The sequence below is a fragment of the Lissotriton vulgaris genome, chromosome 5, assembly GCF_964263255.1.
Source record: "Lissotriton vulgaris chromosome 5, aLisVul1.2, whole genome shotgun sequence".
Lineage (NCBI taxonomy): Eukaryota > Metazoa > Chordata > Amphibia > Caudata > Salamandridae > Lissotriton > Lissotriton vulgaris.
This window is the reverse complement of record NC_141693.1, coordinates 654,308,825-654,329,061: the sequence shown is the minus strand read 5'-3', so window position 1 is coordinate 654,329,061 and position 20,237 is coordinate 654,308,825. Positions and strand designations below refer to the sequence as shown.

General features: G+C 43.9%; 1 protein-coding gene across 1 annotated transcript in view; it reads left to right on the top strand.

Moving 5' to 3' along the window:
* Nucleotides 1-16,598, top strand: part of SH2D4B (SH2 domain containing 4B) — a 1,068,102-nt gene extending 1,051,504 nt beyond the window's left edge. The window contains exons 8-9 of the mRNA XM_086920157.1: nucleotides 6,457-6,677; nucleotides 16,424-16,598. Of these exons, the coding sequence (XP_086776283.1) occupies nucleotides 6,457-6,677; nucleotides 16,424-16,516 (314 nt within the window). The 3' untranslated portion in view covers nucleotides 16,517-16,598. The remainder of the gene's footprint in view (nucleotides 1-6,456; nucleotides 6,678-16,423) is intronic.
* Nucleotides 16,599-20,237: the final 3,639 nt, after the last annotated feature.

The following is a 20,237-nucleotide window of genomic DNA, read 5'->3' as shown; positions in this document are numbered from 1 at the left end:
CCTACATTTTTGAATTGTTTTGCAAGGGCAATCGAGGTTGTGCTGCCTGTATCTGGGGATTTAGTTGGGGGACCTTTTTAATAGTGTCCAACATACTCTTCACTCTTCCAAGTGCGTCTCTAGAGTCTGACAGTACTTTATCAAGTTTGTCCCAAAGCTGCGACAGCAGACTCAACAAGAAATCAGTAAATATTTTTCTTAGGGAGTTTCAAAATTCCCCCATGTATGTCAGGCTAATTGATGTTGTTGGTTCCTCCCCTCTCCACTGGGGCTCATTTCTCTTATTAGCTTTCTTCAACCTCTTAGGTGCTGGTGACCCCTCTGAATCCACCCCCTCTTTAGAGGCTAAAATAACTCTGCAATCATTTCCCAGAGGGAGTACTAAGGCGCTCATCTGCCACAACGGGCATTAAGGCATCTATAGCGAGATCCTGTGGATTCTTAGAGTTAGTGGCTTGGAAATTTAAAACTACTGTGTCTGTGGTTTCGCCAGGCAAGAGCACTGATGGACCAGCAGAACCCAAAAAGAGTCTCTTCTCTGCTTTATCAATCTCTTTTGAAATAGCCCATGCTGCTTTCGCCAGGAAGGAGTCAATCGTAGCCCTCTTGTTACTGTTAGTGTGATCAGTTTGAGCCTCTTTCCTGTGGTGGTTGACTAAAGAGAGACTCCTCCAAATAAAGTATGAACTGCTGAGTTACAAACCATGGTCAAGTTAGTACTCACAATAAAGCTGAGGCCGTTGTGTATTCTTCACTATCCATCAACGGCAATGTAGGTTCTATTCTTTGGATAAACAGGTAGTGTAAACAGGTAGTGTATGCCAGTCAGGAGAATGGGCCCAGCTTGTTCTTGATCGGCCACGGACAGATGCAGTCGGGCCCACCCTTTGCCGGAGTGCATCCCGCGCTGTGGGAGCTCTGTGCTGCAGGCACGAAGGTGATGTGTTGCAGCGGCAGACATGAGTGATTCTGGGGCCTGAAAGGTCCTTGCCCCCTGGTGCTGAGAGGGACTACCCGTGCTGCGGGAGCCCTGTGCTGCAGATTAGCACCTCCGGGCGTAAAGGTGATATGTTACGGTGGCAGCTACAATTAATTCTTGGGCCTGTAGGCTCCTTGCCCCCTGGTGCTGAGAGGGGCGTCCCGTGCTGCGGGAGCCCTGTGCTGCAGATAAGCACCTCCGGGCGCGAAGGTGAGGTTTTGAGGCGGCAGCTATGAGCGATTCTAGAACCTGTTGGCTCCTTGCCCCCTGGTGCTGATATGGGGTTCCCGCAAAGCGGGACCCCTGTGAGGCAGATAAGCTCCTCCGGGCATGAAGGTGATGTGTTGTGGCGGCAGCCACAAGCGATTCTAGGGCCTGTAGGCTCCTTGTCCCCTGGTGCTGAGAAGGGCTTCAAGCAGTAGCTATGCTACCACTCTGTCCTCTTTATGAAATTAAAAAATGTGTTCCCCACTTTGAAGGGAGAAGATGCTCCACTAGGATGCAGCTTTTCAAAGCAGGCGATTTGTGCGTTAGGACTGACTACTGAACAATGGCTAGTTGTCTCCCTCCAGATGCAGTGGTGAACAGCATCCTGAAAGGCATTGTACCTTCTTACCTGCTCAGCCTCAAGCTTCCCTTTGACTTCTCTTACTACAAAAGCTTAGGTAAGGAATAACTGAGTTCTTGGTTTTGAGGTAGTGTAAATCCTCTCTCCAGCTTGTTTCTAAGGCACAATGTTTAAGTATACTCTTTCTCTGCTTAATCCAAGCCACTTCCCCAATTTCGGCACACATTTCTGGGTCCCCTAAATGCCTCAAAATGAATACCACAGGATTATTTTCATTGGTGGGGATTAACATTATTTTTAGTAAGCTTTGCACTGGCAATTAATCCTGAGGCATCCCATCTTTCAGGGAAGAATACAAGCGCAAGGCTATGGCGTCCGCCAGGGCACTCCAACCTAGAGTTCTCAACTCCCTCCTTACCACTAAAATCATAGCATTTTTAGGGATTTCAAGGAGCTATTTCAGAGAATTACTTTCTAAACCTTCCCATGAGACCCACCTATCCCAAGCTAACACTTATGCTCCGTAAAGGGCCTGAGGAATGAGCTTACCCTGTATAACTTTACTTAGGGGCCTGAAGGTGTGGCTCCCAAACTTACGCTCACATTTTTTCATACCATTTACTACTGTCGATAGAAAAAGTATCTAGCAAGCCATTTGTTTGTCCCATATCAAATCGCCTAAAAATGTTACACCCAGATATTTATACTCACCAACCTGCTCTAGTCAGACATCACCTAGGAATCACACAAATTTCTTTTTCCTCTTAGCAAAAAACATTGCTTTTGTCTTGTCAACATTTAATGCTAATTTGTTTTCAAGACAGTAGGCATTAGGGGGGTTTATTTCCATTGATTACCTATAGTCATGTTTGATTTACTTGTAAGCCCCCTGTAAAGTGGTATAACATATACCAAGGGGCTGTAAGTCAAATGCTACTAGTGGGCCTGTAGCACCGATTGTGCCACCCACATAAGTAGCCTTCCAAACTATGGCAGTGCCTATGTGTGCAGTTTACTGCCCCTTTGACTTGCCATATAAAATCACTTGCCAAGCCTCAAACTCCCTTTTTTATTACAAAGATAGGACATGTATGTTTATTCATTGCATGACCTAGTAGTGACAAACAGCGTATTAAGTGTTTCACTACCGTGAGGCGTACTTCTCTCATAGGCTTGCATTGAGAACTCATTAGTACCCCTTTAAGCTGTAATTCCTGACCAGAGAGGAAAGGCTTTTGCATGTTTCATGTGTTTGGAATTGTAATGATAAATCATCCTTACTGGTGAAGTTGGATTTTAATTTACTGTTTTAGAAATGGCACTTTTAGAAAGTGGACATTTATCTGCACTTACTGCTCTGTGTGCTAGGCAGTCTGTCTCCAATACACGTCTAGGGTGGGTGACAGAAACACTTTGTGCATTCCTTTTATACTACACTACACAGGAAGGATAGGTGTGTCTGAGTATCAATCTACATACATCTGCATTCTTATGGCTTTGCCTGGACAGGATGAAAGGGAGGGTCTAACACTACACTTGATCAGGCAGTGTCCTGTTCCCACACAAAGGACTGATAACCCACCACAGATAGCCTGGCAGACAGGACTGGGTTGAATGGGATAATTGTACTCTTCAGAGGACTGCTTTGACCCCCCCCCCCCCCACACATCAAAGACAGCTTTGGCTACTGGGTCTCTGCCCCCATAAAACCACACAGTACTGGGCTTGTAAATAAATTTCTGCCAGAAGAATGGCTGTGCTGCTTAAAGGACTCAACTGAACTGCTAATCTGGAAGGCCTGTTTGTTGATCTGCTGCTCTCTGACTTTGCTGAAGGAGAGCTGGACTCTGCCTTCACTCCAAGTGATCCCCAAGGGCTTGTTGGCTTGCCTCCTGTTGCTTGAGACTCAAGAATATCAAAGTCTCTACTCCTGCTCCTTTGCCTGGCTCACTGGAAGTGGCCCAGATATTTGCAAAATGGGTTTTGACGCATCTCCTGTCTGCGTTTAGCAGAACCGGCACATTGACCCAATTGCAAGAGTAAAATCAGAGCATTGTATCAGAACCAGATCTTGGCCTCCAGAGATCGATGCATCAGACAGCGCATCGCCATCGCTGCAGCTTGGTGAAATTAACACATCCACTTGACTGCATGGCTGAATAAGATGCATAGCTTGACACTTTTCAACTCTAGGACCTGTCTTCGGAACTGATGCACCACCTCCACTGCGTAGTGAAAGTCGACGCATCTCATTGTTTTGGACCAGGAAAGATACTTTGTTCACTGGGGTATGTGTGAGTCCATCGCTGTCGGCCTGAAAATTGACTTTTCCCCAGTCGAGCGCGACCTAAGGTAACCTTTTTAGGACTACTTGCTTCTAAGCACTTTACAGCATTTATTCCTTTAAAAGAAATATCTCACGTTCTATAGATTGAATTGTTATCGTTTTGGTCTTGTTATATTCAGAATACAATAACATATTTTTTCTAAACCTATGTGCCGTCTTTTTTGTGGTGTATTCATTGCGTTACTGTTTGTGGGTGTGTGTGTTGCACAAATACTTTACACATTGCCTCATTAGATAAGCCTGACTGTTCTGTGCCAAGCTACCAGAGGGTGAGTGCATGTTGTCTTTTAGTATGTATCTACCTTACCCTGACTAATGGCGGTTCCTCCCTGGCCTGGGTGCATACCTCAATCAACCAGGAATCCCATTTCCTAACAGTCTTGAACTAGAAGTTTCAGAAGTCTTTGGTACGTGCAGACAGAAGGTGATGACAGAAAGGTGGGCACATAGGAATCTAGTAGCCCAGTTATTACTGTTCACTGCTTCCAAAATATGTGGTATAATGGACTGGATCAGACATTTATAATGGGGTGTGGATGGAAATTAATGCAGACAGACTTTTTTTCTCTGGTGGATCCTCAGAAATTTTTGAAGAGGTACTGAAGGCTTTATCTGCAGGTTATGGCTACTTGTCATCCGTTGCAACATGTAGAGGTTTAGACGGAATTGTCTCCAGAGAATGAATGTCGGACTCTGCCATCACACAATGTTTGTCCAATTCAAACTGAAAACTGTTATATATAATATGTTGGATACATAATCTAGCTTTAAAGCCTTGTATTTCATTTTATGATTAGAGCCATGTTTTGACATCAGGAGATACCTATAATGACAAAACAGCATATCTAGTCGCTTGTAACAATTTAATACATACAACCAGTGATGTCACCAAGCACAACTCTTTTCCAAAGTCGGCCTACACTGCATGAGGAAACTGGACCGTGAAGCCCTAAGACTATGTGTTTTGGGACCAGAGGTTAAACTACTTTGACCCAGATTTATTAAGGACTTGCTTTGTATTTGTGTGATGCAAATCATCGCAAGTCAATACAAGTCCCTAAATGGGATTTACAAAGTCCTGCAAGGGGCTATTTGTGCCGCCTTGCTTGACTTTGTAAATATATGTAACATAATGCAGCTGCATTGCATTACATTTAGGTGTGGTAGGCATTCCATGGGTGGAACCCGTACATTCCCATGCATGCACCCATGAAATTTGATGTAATCCCAGATTTACCTCTTTCTATGCCCATCACATTCACTGGGAAGGCATGCAGTGTCTGATCGTTCATCCTCTCAGCCTGAGTCCAATAGGGTACCCCCTGAGTGCCATTGTAATCATCACACTGCATGTCTTAAGTACTAGGGGCCCAACACCTGCAGAGCAGAGGCTCGTGCATGACTGGCTTGGCTCGCTTTCTGGTGGAGCATGAGAAATCCTACAGAAAGACTTATGAGAGAATTCTACCCCAAGGCAACAAAGACAGAACCTCATTTATGAGGCTGTGCATCACTTTTACGCCGCCGGTGTGTCACTTTATGTGACGCACTAGCAGCGTAAAAAATGTGCCTTTTTGCGCCATATTTACAAAGTGACGCATCTAGGTAGATGTGTCACTTTGTAAACCCCTGCGCTACATTATACCTACGCCAGGTATAATGTATGCAGGGGGGGCGTTCTGACGCAAGACAGGGTCCTAGAAGTGACACAGTGAAATCTATACGATTTCACTGCGCCACTTCTAGGACACAAATGCGTAAATTTCTTACGCCTGCCTCACAGCAGGTGTAAGACTGACACAGGCCCTTTAACATGGCATAAATAAGGCCCCATGAGCCTTCGGACAGCTAGTGGTACTCGCTCACAAGGCCAACAAGGGGCACCTGAGTCCGTTGGTGGATTAACAGATGCATGTACGATGAATTATAGAGTGCCTTAACTCATAAATGACTGAAGCAAATCTTTCATTTACAAACCAGACCTATTGGCATTGTACAAAGCGTGTTTGATTTTTCCTTGTTCCCCCCTGCATCTTCATAGCCACAAAGTCCTGCAGCCGTGCCTGGAGCTAAAGCGAAGTCACCCGGCCGAGCACAACGCTCCTGTTCCCTCGTTCCTAAATACACTGGTTCTGTAGATAGCCAGCAGTACAGCACGCCCTCCTCGAGCTGTTAATCTGGCATTTTTTATGAGCCACCGCTTTTACGATAAATAAGGGATGAGCAAACTTTCCCAGTTCCTGTAATCACTAAAACCTCTGATAGAAAGCCTTGTAACACAATCAAAATGTGCTTCAACGGCCCAATAAAACATGCAGCTATTAAGTGTTTCTGCTTAAACAAGTCAGTTCTTCACTAGAGATGTGCTTCTGCCTTTCTCGCCTGTGACAGGCCAATGTACACTGAAGGCTGATGAAATGATTAATAAATTCCCAACAAACCAGCCCACGTTAGGAAACACTTTAACCTTCCGGTGCTGAAAGGTCTGTCGAACAGCTCCGGGGTGCTTGGAGATTTGTAACTTTTTGGAAATCCAGACTGATTTAATTGCTCTCTTGACAGGCATCATAAGTCGCCAGGAGGCAGAAGAGCTGCTGATGAACAAATCCGAGGGCGCCTTCCTGGTCAGGGTGAGCGAGAAGATCTGGGGTTACGCGCTATCGTACCGGCAGGCCAGCGGCTTCAAACACTTCCTGGTGGACGCTTCTGGGGATGTCTACAGCTTCCTCGGGGTGGACCCCAACAGGCACGCTACCCTCGCGGACCTCGTCGACTTTCACAAGGTACGGACAGGCTGGCTCAACGCTGACTGCCCAGGGAAGGGCTTAAGAGAGGTTGAGACAGGTTTATGCATTCTCAAGTGGCCCTCTGAAATCAGTGTATTAAAGCAAAGGCTTCTTAGCATCGCAAAAAAAATAGTGCAGAATATAATGGCAGCAAATAGAAAGTTGTTGACGCAGGGGTGAGACCGGGGCAGGGGGCTGTCTGAGTGCGCAACTGCTTGGAGGGTGGGTTGGGACTGCGATACTGAGTGAGGGTACAACTAACTATGTACAGTGTACAGAAAACAAATTCAGGGCCTCATTTATAAAAAGTGACGCATCGCTGCGTGAAAACAACCCTGCATCACTTTTCATTGCGCCCTCCTTGCCACATGATGAATGCGTCATATTTACTGTATGACGCATCATGTGGCAAGGAATGACAGATCCGTCAGTTTTACAGACGTATCTGTCGGCACAAAAATGACATTGCTGGATTTGTGTCAGAAGTGTGACACAACTCCAGCAATGCAGGGGGTAGGGTTATGGATATAGCACTGCGTCACCCTTCATAAGGTATTGATGATTTTGCGTCCTAGAAGTGACGCAGTGAAATCTCATAGATTTCACTGCGTCAGTTCTACGAGGCTTACTTGTGTGGGAACGCCCCACCCCGCATACATTATACCTGACGCAGGTATAATGTAGCGCAGGGGTTTACAAAGTGACACATCTGCTTAGATGCTTCCCTTTGTAAATAGGGCACCACAGGGGGCATGTTTTACGCCGCTGATGCGTCACAAAAGGTGACGCAATGGCAGCGCAAAACTGTTGCAAGGCCTCATAAATAAGGCCCCCAATGACTAGAGAGGAAGAAAGACAAACAGATTTCAAGAAAGATATTCAATCTCATTTTATTGTATTTATAAAGCCTTTTTGTGAAAAAACCCTCCAACAAATTAAAAATATTCGACTTAGAGAAAAGTAGGCTAATTCAAAACAGCTTAAGCCTTTGACTCGGACAAAAACTGAGAAAGTAAGAAAAAGGAGGAAGAGACAGACAGGATATATATGACAAAGAGAGAATGTAGCAATGGATAAAAACTTACAAGAGTGAGATAACGAGACAAGACGTTTAGGGATGTGCACGAAAGAGTTATGAGTATACCATATACAATACAGACAAGCATGTTATTGTGCTGTGAAGATCTAGACACGTCTGTCACGCCTGCAGCGGTTAAACTGTTTGGCCATTCGGGGCATGGGCAACAATGTACATATATGACACTGCAATTGTGTAGCATGTAACAGCCACTGGTTTGGCTCTGTAGTGCTGTGTTTATGTGTCTAGTTGAGGTATAAGACAGAAAGCACGCACTCTGCCTTGCCCAATTTTGTGCACACCAGGGTTTAAGTGAGCAAGTTCTCCGATTATTTACCACTGCTCCCATTACTCCATTACTGCTCTCTCATTCCTGTATTTAAATCATTAGATGCGTTTTCACTCACCCTGGAGACACAAACACTGCTGCCTCCCTTGAAAAAAAGAATCAAACTCCTCTCTGTCCAGGTGTGCCTCTAAAGGACCACCTCTGTCCAGAAATATCCTGAATCGACTACTAAACAGATCGCAATTGAGACCTGGCACACAAGAGTGAGTGCGGGATCCGTGATGGTCATAATACTTGGGACCAGGAAGTAGAATAGGAGTAATGAGGTTGCCATTAGGAGCTTCCTTATCTTTTTCTCGTTCCAGTCCATACATCATAAGGATCTGCTCAATAGAGTCAAGAGGGCTCTGCAAGCGACCAATAACAGAGGCTTGGGACAACATTTGACTGCAACCAGAATTAGCTTCTAAAGTTCACTCGTTGCCCCCCACACATGCGTCTGACACACACATATTAATCGTGTCAGTACTTGAACAACAGCCACAGGGCAGTGGTGTAACAAAACGTAAGGGGGGCCAGCTGCTAAGCAGATAGAACCCCCCCCCTTGATCTGGACCCAGTCAGAAGCTCTCAGCTACCGCCTGTGCTGAGTGCCGGAGGAGGCCCCCTGGAGCTTGGGCCCCCGCACCACAGGGTCTGCAGAGGTTATGATTACATCACTGCCACAGGGCACTGGTGCCATCTTCTTCCTGCTAAAATAACATTACCATTTGCTCCCGTTAGTAACATCCTTATTTTGCATTGCCCCACACCTCCCAGGTGGCCACCAGCAAGTAAGTAATATTTTATTTGAAGATGAATTAAAATAATTTCAATTTTCATAAAATGTCTGGGTAAGTAAACATTTACAAGTTAAAACAATTAATTCATTATTAAGATTTCATTACTTTACAAAAATACGGTAGTCTAAAAGGGGGCGTCAGTCTATCAAGTGCTCTAAGAAGTTTGACAACAAGGGTTTTTTATTTAGCAATCCAAGGAAATTGCCGCTCGGTTCAACTGACAGCTTTCAAGATCCTCATTTCAAGGTTCCCTGCCCTGGGGCTGCTGTTGTCATTCTGGGTTGGCCCATTTGGTGGAAGTAAAGTGTTCACTTGTAGAAGGAACTTGACGACCCTGCAGGAAAGCTGAATTGATTTGCTGTTTAGTAATGGCCATCATTTCGGTCACCATGCTCGTCCAAGTCTTTCTTTTTGAATATAAGTGGTCCAGAAGTTTCCCAATGAAAGTTGTAATGTTCCACCCACCATTACTGAATTATCCTCTTTTTACGCTCCGATGGCTGCTCGTTGTACATGTATTCTATCATAATTCCTAAAATACATCTTGGTTTATTCTTGAACTCTGTAATTTGCTCATTTATTTGGCATCTACACAAATACCTACCAAGATGCATAGGTTATTGCAAAAACTGTCAGTTTTATACACCAAAATGCCAATAAAAATATTTTTAACATTTTAAATAAGGATCTACCACACTAGGCGCAACCTGCATTGATTGACTAGTGTGATAGCCAACTAAACAGGACAAGGTCGAGACAGATTGGACGAAGGACCAAACCAAGAAGTCCAAAAAAACTCCAAGGGGCTCATTTATGAAAAGTGACGCATCGCTGCGTGAAAACAGCGATGCGTCACTTTTCATTGCGCCCTCTTTGCGACACAAATGATGCGTCATATTTACAGTATGACGCATCATGTTGCAAGAATTTACAGATACGTCAGTATTTCTGACGTATCTGTAGGCGCAAAAGTGACGCATTGCTTGAGTGTGTCACAAAAGTGACGCAACTCCAGCAATGTGCCCTTTCACATGGGGCAAGCCCCATGTGAAAGGGCCTGCGTGAGTCTTACGCCTGCTGTGAGGCAGGCGTAAGATTTTGACGCATTTGAGTCCTAGAAGTGGCGCAGTGAAATTATTTCACTGCGTCACTTCCATGACCCTTTCTTGCGTCAATACGCCCCCCTTGCATACATTATACCTGGCGCAGGTATAATGTGATGCATGGGGTTTACAAAGTGACGCATCTACCTAGATGCGTCACTTTGTAAATATGGCGGAACAAGGTGCATTTTTTACGCCACTGGTGCGTCACAAAAAGTGACGCACCGGCTGCGTAAAAGTGACGCACAGCCTCATAAATGAGGCCCCAAGTACCGGTGACAAACTAGCCAATAAGCACTAGAAGCATAACATCAAGAAGGCAGAACTAATGAATCCTGAACCTCAAGTGCCCAAGAGAGCAGATACATGAAATAGTGACCAATAAGAGGCCAAGGGCTATCTTTGAAGCCAAAGGCAGCCACCCGTCATCCAGATCTGTGAGAGCACTCACTGGCTTCCAAAAGAAACCCAGCATCAAGCACCCTTGGTAGGGCTGGGTTAGGCACAAACAGGAACCAGATTACACTCAAAACATGGTGCAAGAGCATAACGGGCCAAGCTAGGTGCAAAAGCAAACTAAAGGGGAATTTAGGATCATGGCAACAGCCACAAATAGACAACATTACAGTTCCCAAGAACTATTAGTAGAAGATTCAGCCCAGCGAAACAAGTATGCCAGGGTTAAATAACAAATTCCTCAGAGGAAGTATATCCCACTCAAAGGGAAAGAAGACCCAGCTTAATTGAAAGCACTGAAGGAGCCAGGCCCACAGAGAGGCGCTTCTGCAAGCCATGCTAGCAGGGCATTCTTAGACATCCCAGACGAGGCCAGGCAGAATAATGGCCTTCAAAACACAAATCAATGGGCTGAGAAAAAACAGAGAACTAGAAGCAAGGAAACAAATAGCTCCAGTTCCTGTCCAGAACCTAATCGGGACTATAGAGCAAAGCATGTGATCATATCTCACTTCAACTAACTATAAAGAGAGGTAGCCCAAAGCCCCCACAAGAAGATACACATCAGTAGGCAAACAAATTGCCATAGTAGGCCCAGCTCCAACACCAACATGTAGCTCAAGGCAAAAAAATCATAACAAAGCCAACAAGCCCAATTAAGCCAATCAGAGGATGAGCAGACTGGAGCAGCAGAGTAAAATACTCATTAAAGACTACTCAAGCACCACAGATTGTGAATGACAGAACCATCAAGAAAGGTATCAACACCACTACCCCAGCATAGTGCCACATCAGGGTATATGGCCCACAAAGTACACAAGCTCTTGAGATCATGCAAACCAAAGTGAGAGCTACACATCCATTTCAAATGACCCCAACAATAAGAGATGAGAGAAGATTACAGGAACAAGAAGTAAAAGGCCACGTAAAGGCAGCCAACAACACCTCAAACACCTACTAGCAAACCACAAAGGAGACAAAGAAAGCATTGCAAAATGCAAGAACCAGTCACAGTGCCAAAAAAGCCAAACACCCAAACCTCAAAGCCTGAAGGAGGCAAGGACATAGGCAAAAAAGGTCAAAGCATGCCACACAAACGCAGACACAACGACTCCATCCAAAGAACGAGGACACACAGCCAGTAGCACACAGAATACAAAGAATCAGACCAGCCACACACACTACAATTGAGATCCAGACACACTCACTAAGGCTTATAGGGGTATTGAAAAAGTCATCAACCCCACCAAACATGACTGTAGGGCACACACAGGAATCAACAAGAAAAAACATTCCACCACAGATAAGGTTAATTTCCAAGAAGAAACATATGGGACATAGTAAGACCAGATCACATTCCAAACAAGCAGGATGAAGGAAAAGTCCACTAAAGAAAATTAGAGAAACCATGGGAGTATCCAATGGCCTAACTCCTACAGCACAAAGATAGCAATGCAAATTCTGGGCTGTACAGTGTTAAGTAGCACAGAGGAACACATGGACAGAAAACAAATCCCACAAATCCAATAGAAAGCAAAAAGTGCATACCCATAGGAAACCAAGAAGGCACAAGAAACACGAGCAAAAGAGTGTAAAGTGCCAGCCTGGAGTACAAATGTAGTCACCTTTAATAGAAACTGCTAAGCAAGATGGGGAGTAGCCCTGCTAACTGCCAAAGCTCTATGCCCAAATACTGGTAGTGGTGGTTCCAGAAGTCCAAGGAAAAAGCCAGAAATAGCACATCAGCAAGGAGGAGCCAATCCCATGCAGAATTCGGAGAGGAAAATCATGGAGCAACCAACAGGCACCAAGCTATACAGGGAGTGAGTGGAAACTCCTACATAATGCCAGTCCTTCTTCTGTGATACAAGAGGGATTTTCACTCAGGGGCATATTATCAAGGGGGTTTATCTCCGCTTTTTTGGCTTTAAAAGCCAAGGAAGCAGAGATAAAATTATCTCCCTATTACCTAGCTGTCGCTAACACCAGTCAGCGACAGCTAGTAGGAGATAGTGACCATCTTGGGCCCTACTTTGCATGTCAGTGATATTTATCACTAATGACATGCAAAGTGGGCGTGCCAAGATGCTAGAGACTGGAAACAGTCGCTAACATCGCTATCTCCTATTACCAACTTTTGGAGATATTCGCGCTAAGTACGAATATCTCCAAAAGCTAACACCTGCCCTGAGCTGTTCTTAGCCATGTTATCCAATGGGAGGTGGATAACATGGCTAAGAGCATTAGCTCGGTAATGCATGAATATCGCTGACTTTTCTGCGATATTCATGCATTGCGGCCGATTTTTATCGCATTTGCGATAAACCTTGGTATTACCAAGGTTTATCTGCAATAAAAATCGCCGCAGCTCAGCGGTAAATTTTTGTCTCTAACCAAGCAATAGCGATAATTATCGCTATTGCTTGGTAATATGCCCCTCAGTCCCTAGGACACGCCTCACCATAACAGAAAGCACCCAGAACTTAACACCACCCATAAAAAGGGGGTAGAACGGTCAAACTCCAAAGCAGTAACCCCACAAAGAGAAATAGGACATCATATGCAAGCAAAAGCTTGGATTCCAAATGAAGTGAAAGGGTAGAAAAGCTGCATCTGCAGTGGATGCCTAATCCTAGCCATACACAGATTAGTGGTCTGGTCAGCCTATCTGTAACCTCCTACACTAAGCAAAGGGGAGTGGGCAGAAAAGGTTGTTAGGCAGAACAATGTGGTAACGCTGCATTCCCTAAGCACTAGGGGCCTCATTTATGAAAAGTGTTGCATTGTTGGGGAAAAACAGAGATGCAACACTTTTCTCTGCGCCATCTTTGCAACAACATGGTTGGCAGTATTTACACTATGGCGCTCCAAGTCGCAAGGATCGCAGATACGTCTGGAATCCTGAGCCATCAGGTGGTGCAGTAATGATGCATTGCTGGCTGTGTGGTAAACTGATGCAATTCCAGCAATGTGTCATTACACATAGGGCGAGTTGCATGTAAAAGGCCCTGCTTCACTCCTTATGCCTGCTTGAAGCAGGCATAAAGATTGTGATGGAATAAAGTCGTAAGAGTGGAGCTGTGAAATCTCATAGATTGCACTCCGCCACTTCCACAAGGCTTTTTTTACGCGGGAATGCCCAACCTGCATAAATTATACCTGATTTAGGTATAATTTTATTGTATTTATTTATTTATTTTCATTTGTATAGCGCCAGAATCGACCCCCAATGGGGTAGCTCTGCGCATGGGCGGGCGGCGTGTGAAGGACTATCTTCTGAAATCATGAACAGAAGAGAGTACTCATGAGCTGCTTCCTGAACTGAAGGTGATCTGAGCATTGTCTCAGATGTAGTGGAAGCTCGTTCCAATAGCGAGGGCCAAGATAGGACAGGGACTTCCCGCCCAATCTGGCCTTCCTGATTCTGGGAACCTCAAGAAAGGACTCGGATCCTGAGCGAAGTGACCTCGGAGGCGTATAAGGTATGAATGTATCGGAAAGATAAGTGGGGCCGAGGTTGAGCAGAGCCTTATTTATGTATGATAGAGCAGACTTTAAACTTTACCTGCTCCCGTATAGGGAGCCAGTGGAGCTGATAGAGCAAGGGGCGGGAGACTGTCCTGGAAGGGGCATTAAGGACCAGACGAGCCACTGTATTCTGGACTACCTGCAGTCTGCTAAGTGAGGACTCATTAGCAGAGACCAACAGACCATTGCAGTAGTCCAGATGGCTTAAAATAAGTGCCTGGGTCAGTGTCTTCCGAGTTGAGTCTGGGAGCAATGGGAAAACTCAGTGCAGCAAGCCCAGCCTGTGACAACAGAAACCAACTGTCTGAGCAGCATGCTCCTTCAAAGTGAGGGCCTATTCCAGGCGAAAGCCTAGATTCTTAACACAGGTTTTTGGAGCGGAGGGGGGGGGGGGGAACCAGATCGGCTGGCCACCATTTAGGGGTGCATAATAATAAGGCCTCTCCAAAGAGCATACTCTCCATCTTTCCCACATTGCATTGGAGGAAGTTAGTCTTCATCCAGTGTGAGATAGCTCTCATACCTGAAGAGAAGGCTAACTGTACAGATGGAGTGAATTTATCGAAAGGAAAAAGCAGCTGTGTATCATCAGTGTAGGAGATGGGAATAAACCCACGCATCCTGAGAAGGTTGACCAAGGGAGCCACGTAGAATTAAACAGGATTGGGCTCAGGCAAGAGCCCTGGGGCACTCCCTTGGTCAATTCTATAGGTGCTGAACGATACGGGCCAAGATTGACGGTCTGAAAGCGGGAAGATAGAAATCTCGTCATCCACTGAAAGGCCGAGTCTCTAGGTCCGATCTCCTTCAATCTCCTGAGCAATATCTGATGTGAAACCGCGTCAAACGCGGCAGATAGGTCCAGCAGCACCAGAATCGTGGATTGGCCCCTGTCTGGGGTCATCCTGATGTTATCTGTGACCGCTAGTAGGCCTGATTCTGTGCTGTATTTGGGCCTGAAGTCTGACTGGGAATGGTCTAAACTACCGGACAGCTCGACATGGTTGGAGAGATGTTTGTTTATATGCTTCTCCAGTGGCTTTCTCAGGAAAGGAAGGAACGAGATGTGACGGAGATTAGAGAGCTCAGTCAGTGGAGCCTTGATGTTCATACGGATAGGCGTGACCTGTGCTGCTTTCCATTCTAGCGGGACGTGACCATCTCTCAGAGAGAGATTAAGGAGACCCTTGATAGAGGAGGACAGTTGACAGGCAAGAGTGGTGGTGACTCTGGCCGGGATGGTATCAAGGGGGGAACCTGATTTGACAATGCGAATCAGTGTTTCTACCTCTGCCAGTGTCACCAGAGGAAAACTTTCAAGCAACTGGGAGGTTATCTGAGCTGGCTGAACAGTTGGTGTAACATCCGGAGATTGGCTCCCTGCAGGACTATTTTACCGTAAATGAGCTCTATTTTCTGTGTGAAGTAATTTGCGATGTCGTTGCAAAGTGTGAGGGAGCCACGGGACTCTCACAGGCCTTGGGGTGGGTGAAGGACTGGAGAATGCGATATAAGACTTTTGGATCATTGTGAGCCTGATATAATTGAAGTACAATGTGGGCTTTACGTGCTTTAATGTACTGCAGGGCTTTGTAAAGTAACACATCTGCCTAGATGCGCCACTTTGTATGTTGGGTGCAGTGTGGCACATTGTTTACGCTGCCTCAGTGTCACATGAAAGTGACGGAACAGTCGCACAAGCCCAAATAAATAAGGGCCTAGACCATCAACTAATTAACAAAAGCAGGCCATAGAGCACCTGATAGGACACTCCTGCATGTGGGTAGATTGAGCCATATGTATAAAAACATTTTGCGGTTGCAAATCCACAGGGTTCGTGTCTGCAAAATACTTTTTACAATGAATTAAACCACGTTTTGTGCAAGTCTTTCCAAATTACAATAGGGGGATTGCAACTCATTGTGAACTGTAATTATCAATGGATGTGAAAGGGACTTCCCTCCGGTTTGCAATTTTCATGGTGATGCATCAAATATACATGACAGCAATTCTTGTTGCAAATTATTGAAAAGTTACCCTGACCTCGAAGAAGGTGATAAATAATTTCCAAAGGGGAAGCTGCTACTGTTTGATAACTTTAACTTTGGGAAGTGAGTCGGATGAGCTTGGCGTGGTCTAGCGAATCACTTTCTGCTTCTTCCTATGCCTTCCCAAATGAGAAAACATATTCTTTACTTAAGCTATTGATATAGTATTGCACCACCATGCCCTGATTGAAAATTCCTCTTTTCTGAAAGGTTGTTAAGACTTACTATTCTGTATTTTAAATTTTATACAGTTTCTAATAAGTCAATTAAGTTCTATTGCCATCACTTTGGAGTAATTTGGGTGAAAAAGTATGGGTGTGAAAAGGCAGACTGTTGATTTAGAGGTGATTATAGATCTTCATCATACATGACTCTAATTTGATGTGATCTTTTTTGCAGGAAGAAGTCATCACAAGCTCTGGTGGAGAGCTGCTGCTAGAGCCCTGTGGACAACAGAGGTCACCACCTGATTACAACCCCTTATTTGAATGATTTACTTCTAGGTAATCAATATTGGGCCTCTTCTAACAGACTGTCTGACAGCTGCCATCATACTGACTCCCCTGAAGTTAATTCAGCACATCAACAGTGATCCCAAACTCAAAAACCCATCAGACAAGAAGAACTACTCTGAGTCCTACCCATATATTACCCATCGCCTGTTTTTCTCCAAGTCTTTGCTAATGTCTTTAGCTATTTCAAAGTAGGAGAGAATTAACAATAAACAGAGCAAGAAAAATTGGGAGGTTTAGGCTGAATAGCAAACAACAGTTCAAATCCTTCAATAGGAATGTGAACATGCTGAACTTTTTTTTTTAAAATGGGGGGTCAGGGAACAAATCTTGCTATTTGATGATCTTCCAAATGCCTCACTTTTATATTGTTTTGTATCATCTGCTATTTGAGTGAAACTAGTTTGACCACCATGCCTTGCTGTGCCACCTAATGTTCACTGCTGCAGTGCACTAACATCACCTTTTGCACCATCATTAGTTTAATTTGCTTACAAAAATGTCATGAAAGAATAAAATCTGTACCATACTTTTTCCAGGCTGGCACATGACCTTGATCTCTAAATCTGGACTGTCTTGAACAACATTTTATTTAAAATGTTGCCCTAATGTTTCAAAATACAAAATAGATAAATCTTTGTCAGATCACAAGACAAATATAGTGTTATGTATCATTATTCACATAGTTAAGGTTGAGTATCTATATATTGTCATGCCTATATTTGACGAGCATGTGTGAAGGGTGAGTGAAGAAGCTCATTCGAGAAGTTTCTCTCTTATGTGAAACCTGCGATCATTACAAAACGGTCGTTTGTGTGGTACCAGAATACTATGGTCAAATATCATGTCCTAAATATGGTCTGCAAAAATTTTCCCCATTGAAGTTTATGATAGAAAATCTACACTCAATGAGATGATATTTTTGTAGACAATATTTAGGAAAAGGTATCTATTATGTCAGATATTTTTGTATGAGACATTCTAGCCTACAACCATCTAGTTCAGTCACTGTTAACCTACAGTTACATGTTTCTCTTATGACCATATGAGATACTATAAAGTAGTGACAGATAAAGCATCTAAAAAGTAGGCATGGGCAAAATTTTAATTATACAGAAGTAATCAGAGTAATCTCTGTAATTTTGTGTTACTCTTGTGACTTGGAATTACTGAAAAGTACGTGATTATGCCTAGTCTCTTAATTTAGAGTAATTTGGGACAAAAATGCATACTGCAAAAGCACAGGAATAGAGCGCAAGCAGCTGTTGGGTGCTGCTTTTCCTGTTCTGTTGCATTTAGCACTGTTTTTCTAGCCAAATGCATCTTTAGTCGTTTTAGATGCAAGGGCACATTTTTTGCTAAGAAAACAGTGCTAAAGTCAAGGTTACCCTCCTTGTGTAATTCCACATATTCACATGTAATTTTGCTATAATTACGCGTAATAATGCAACAGCAAATTGTGAGACTTTTTCCTACCTATACTAAAAAGAAATACTTATAATCAGTTGTTTATTAGAGCCAAAAAAATAAAACCCTGTCTATATCTATCCTTGCCTGATTCAGTTTACACACTGAGGTAAGATTTATATGTTGCTCTGTTTTCAGGAGTTAGGCAAAAGGTGAGACCAATTATTATTAAAACACTAATAATATATTGAAATAAATAAATGGAGTTCATACAATGCCATTTCTATCAATGCAACTAAATTGAGATGTTTATCCACTGCTTATCCCATGTCTCCATTTGTCTGAAAGATATCCTATCAATTATCTGAACTTGAAAACATTTTCTCAGAAAATGTCTCTAGTGTTATTCTCAAGTTCAGACAACAACAACTTACTTCTGATCTTTTCTTTCTGACCCTACAAAGAAAGAGTTCTTTAGGGCTTTATTACGAGCACTCCAGTCCACAGTCCCCAGTACTTGTGGTGGTGGTCCAACCACCGGCATACTGATGGTTCCCCTGCCGTAGTGTGGCGGTCAGATCGCCATAAGACCACCGGCTCTGCCGGGATGAAGGATCCTGCTGCACGGGCGGTCTGAAAATGGCCAGGAATATGCTAGTGGTGGTCCTGCAGCACTGCTGAGCATATTCCAGCTTTCATTTCCACCGCCCGTTTTCATGACTGTGAGCCCACCATGAAAAGGATCGTGGACATGGAAGCAAGTGGGCCCTAGAAGGGTCCCCTGTCGCTTCTTGGCCTGGGGTTGCATGCAGGGGGGCACATGTTGAGCCACCCTGGAATTGCATCTCCATTCCTGGACGGTATGGCATGCCCGATATGGTGCATTTCACACCATGCAGGAACCTGCTACAGGCACTGTCAAGGCAGCGGTCTGCTGTTAAGGCTCTCCGATGGAGCCTTAAACATCCACTGCTGTGAGATCGCCACAGCACCACTCGCCTGCCATGACCTAAAGTTGCAATCCGGTAGGTGGACAACAGGCTTGGTGGTCCTCCTGTCAGCAGGACAGTGGGGGGCTGACAGGAGGACTGCCAAACTTGTAATGAGACCCCTAAATGTTCTATATCCTACGGGGGTTCTCAAATGTTTAACATGTTATTTGCTCTGTTAGTTTTTATGTACCCTGTTCAAAATAGGTGGGTCACTATTCTATTGAAGAAGCCTGCATTTTATCCAGACATTTTCAGCATTAACTTTTTTCTAGCTGTCTCACTACATTGTGTACATTTTCTTGAGAAATGTGTGGCCTTTCACCACATACTACTTATTAGCGAATGTGTTTCCCGAGCTGTTTGCATATCTGGATTTCCCCCTGAGTTTCATATGGAAGCAAAGGGCTGGATGTATAAAACCGTTTGCAGTCACAAATTCTGTAATTCACTAAGTGCTTACTTTGGGACCACAGAAAGCTGTGACTAAATTTGGAAATAGAAAAGTACTGGTAGCTGTCGTAATACAATGGGGGCAGAGAACATAAGTTTTGATTCCTCAGCTGGTACAAGCTATCTACTATCCAAGGTTGTCTGGCCTCTCCTCCCTTCTAGACAGTTAGGAGAAGGCCTCTATGTAACAGAAAAGGCATGCGCTAATGAGCAAGTTTCAGCATTGGAGAAACAAAACTTACCAAGGACAATTTCTCCTGAATAAGCAAAGAACAGTTTTGATGGAAAAGAAAATGGCCTCTTTGAGAGCTTCAATGGTGACACAGATGTCAACCTAACTAAAGCAACTTCTGTATTTACTGGTTGCATCTACACACAATATGCAAATATAACGAATTAGCCATATACATGCTAACATAAATTTGGGTAAAACATGAATAAGATGACCATTTTACGTTTCAATTCTATCAAGGCCCTGAGTTGGGGGATGAATATTAGACCTTACCTCGCATATCTGTATGCCTGTGCTACACTTTTTTTTATAATGCGTGGCTTTACCATACAATTCTATGGATTTCATGGAAATTATCTTTACCACACAGATTTACCACACTTGTTTTTTTTAACCACATTTTTCATTTACTTCTTTTTTTGCTCCTTTTTTATTGATAATATTAATTTTTTTTGTCATAAAATGACTCTTCTACACATGGAATAAATAATAACCACATCAAGATGGCACCCTAAATATACTTTTGGAGAAGCTCCAAACTGTTTTTAATATATAACACAAAACTACACATTCAGTCATAAACAGATTTCTTTTCAAATGTAGGTTTCAAGTGACTTATT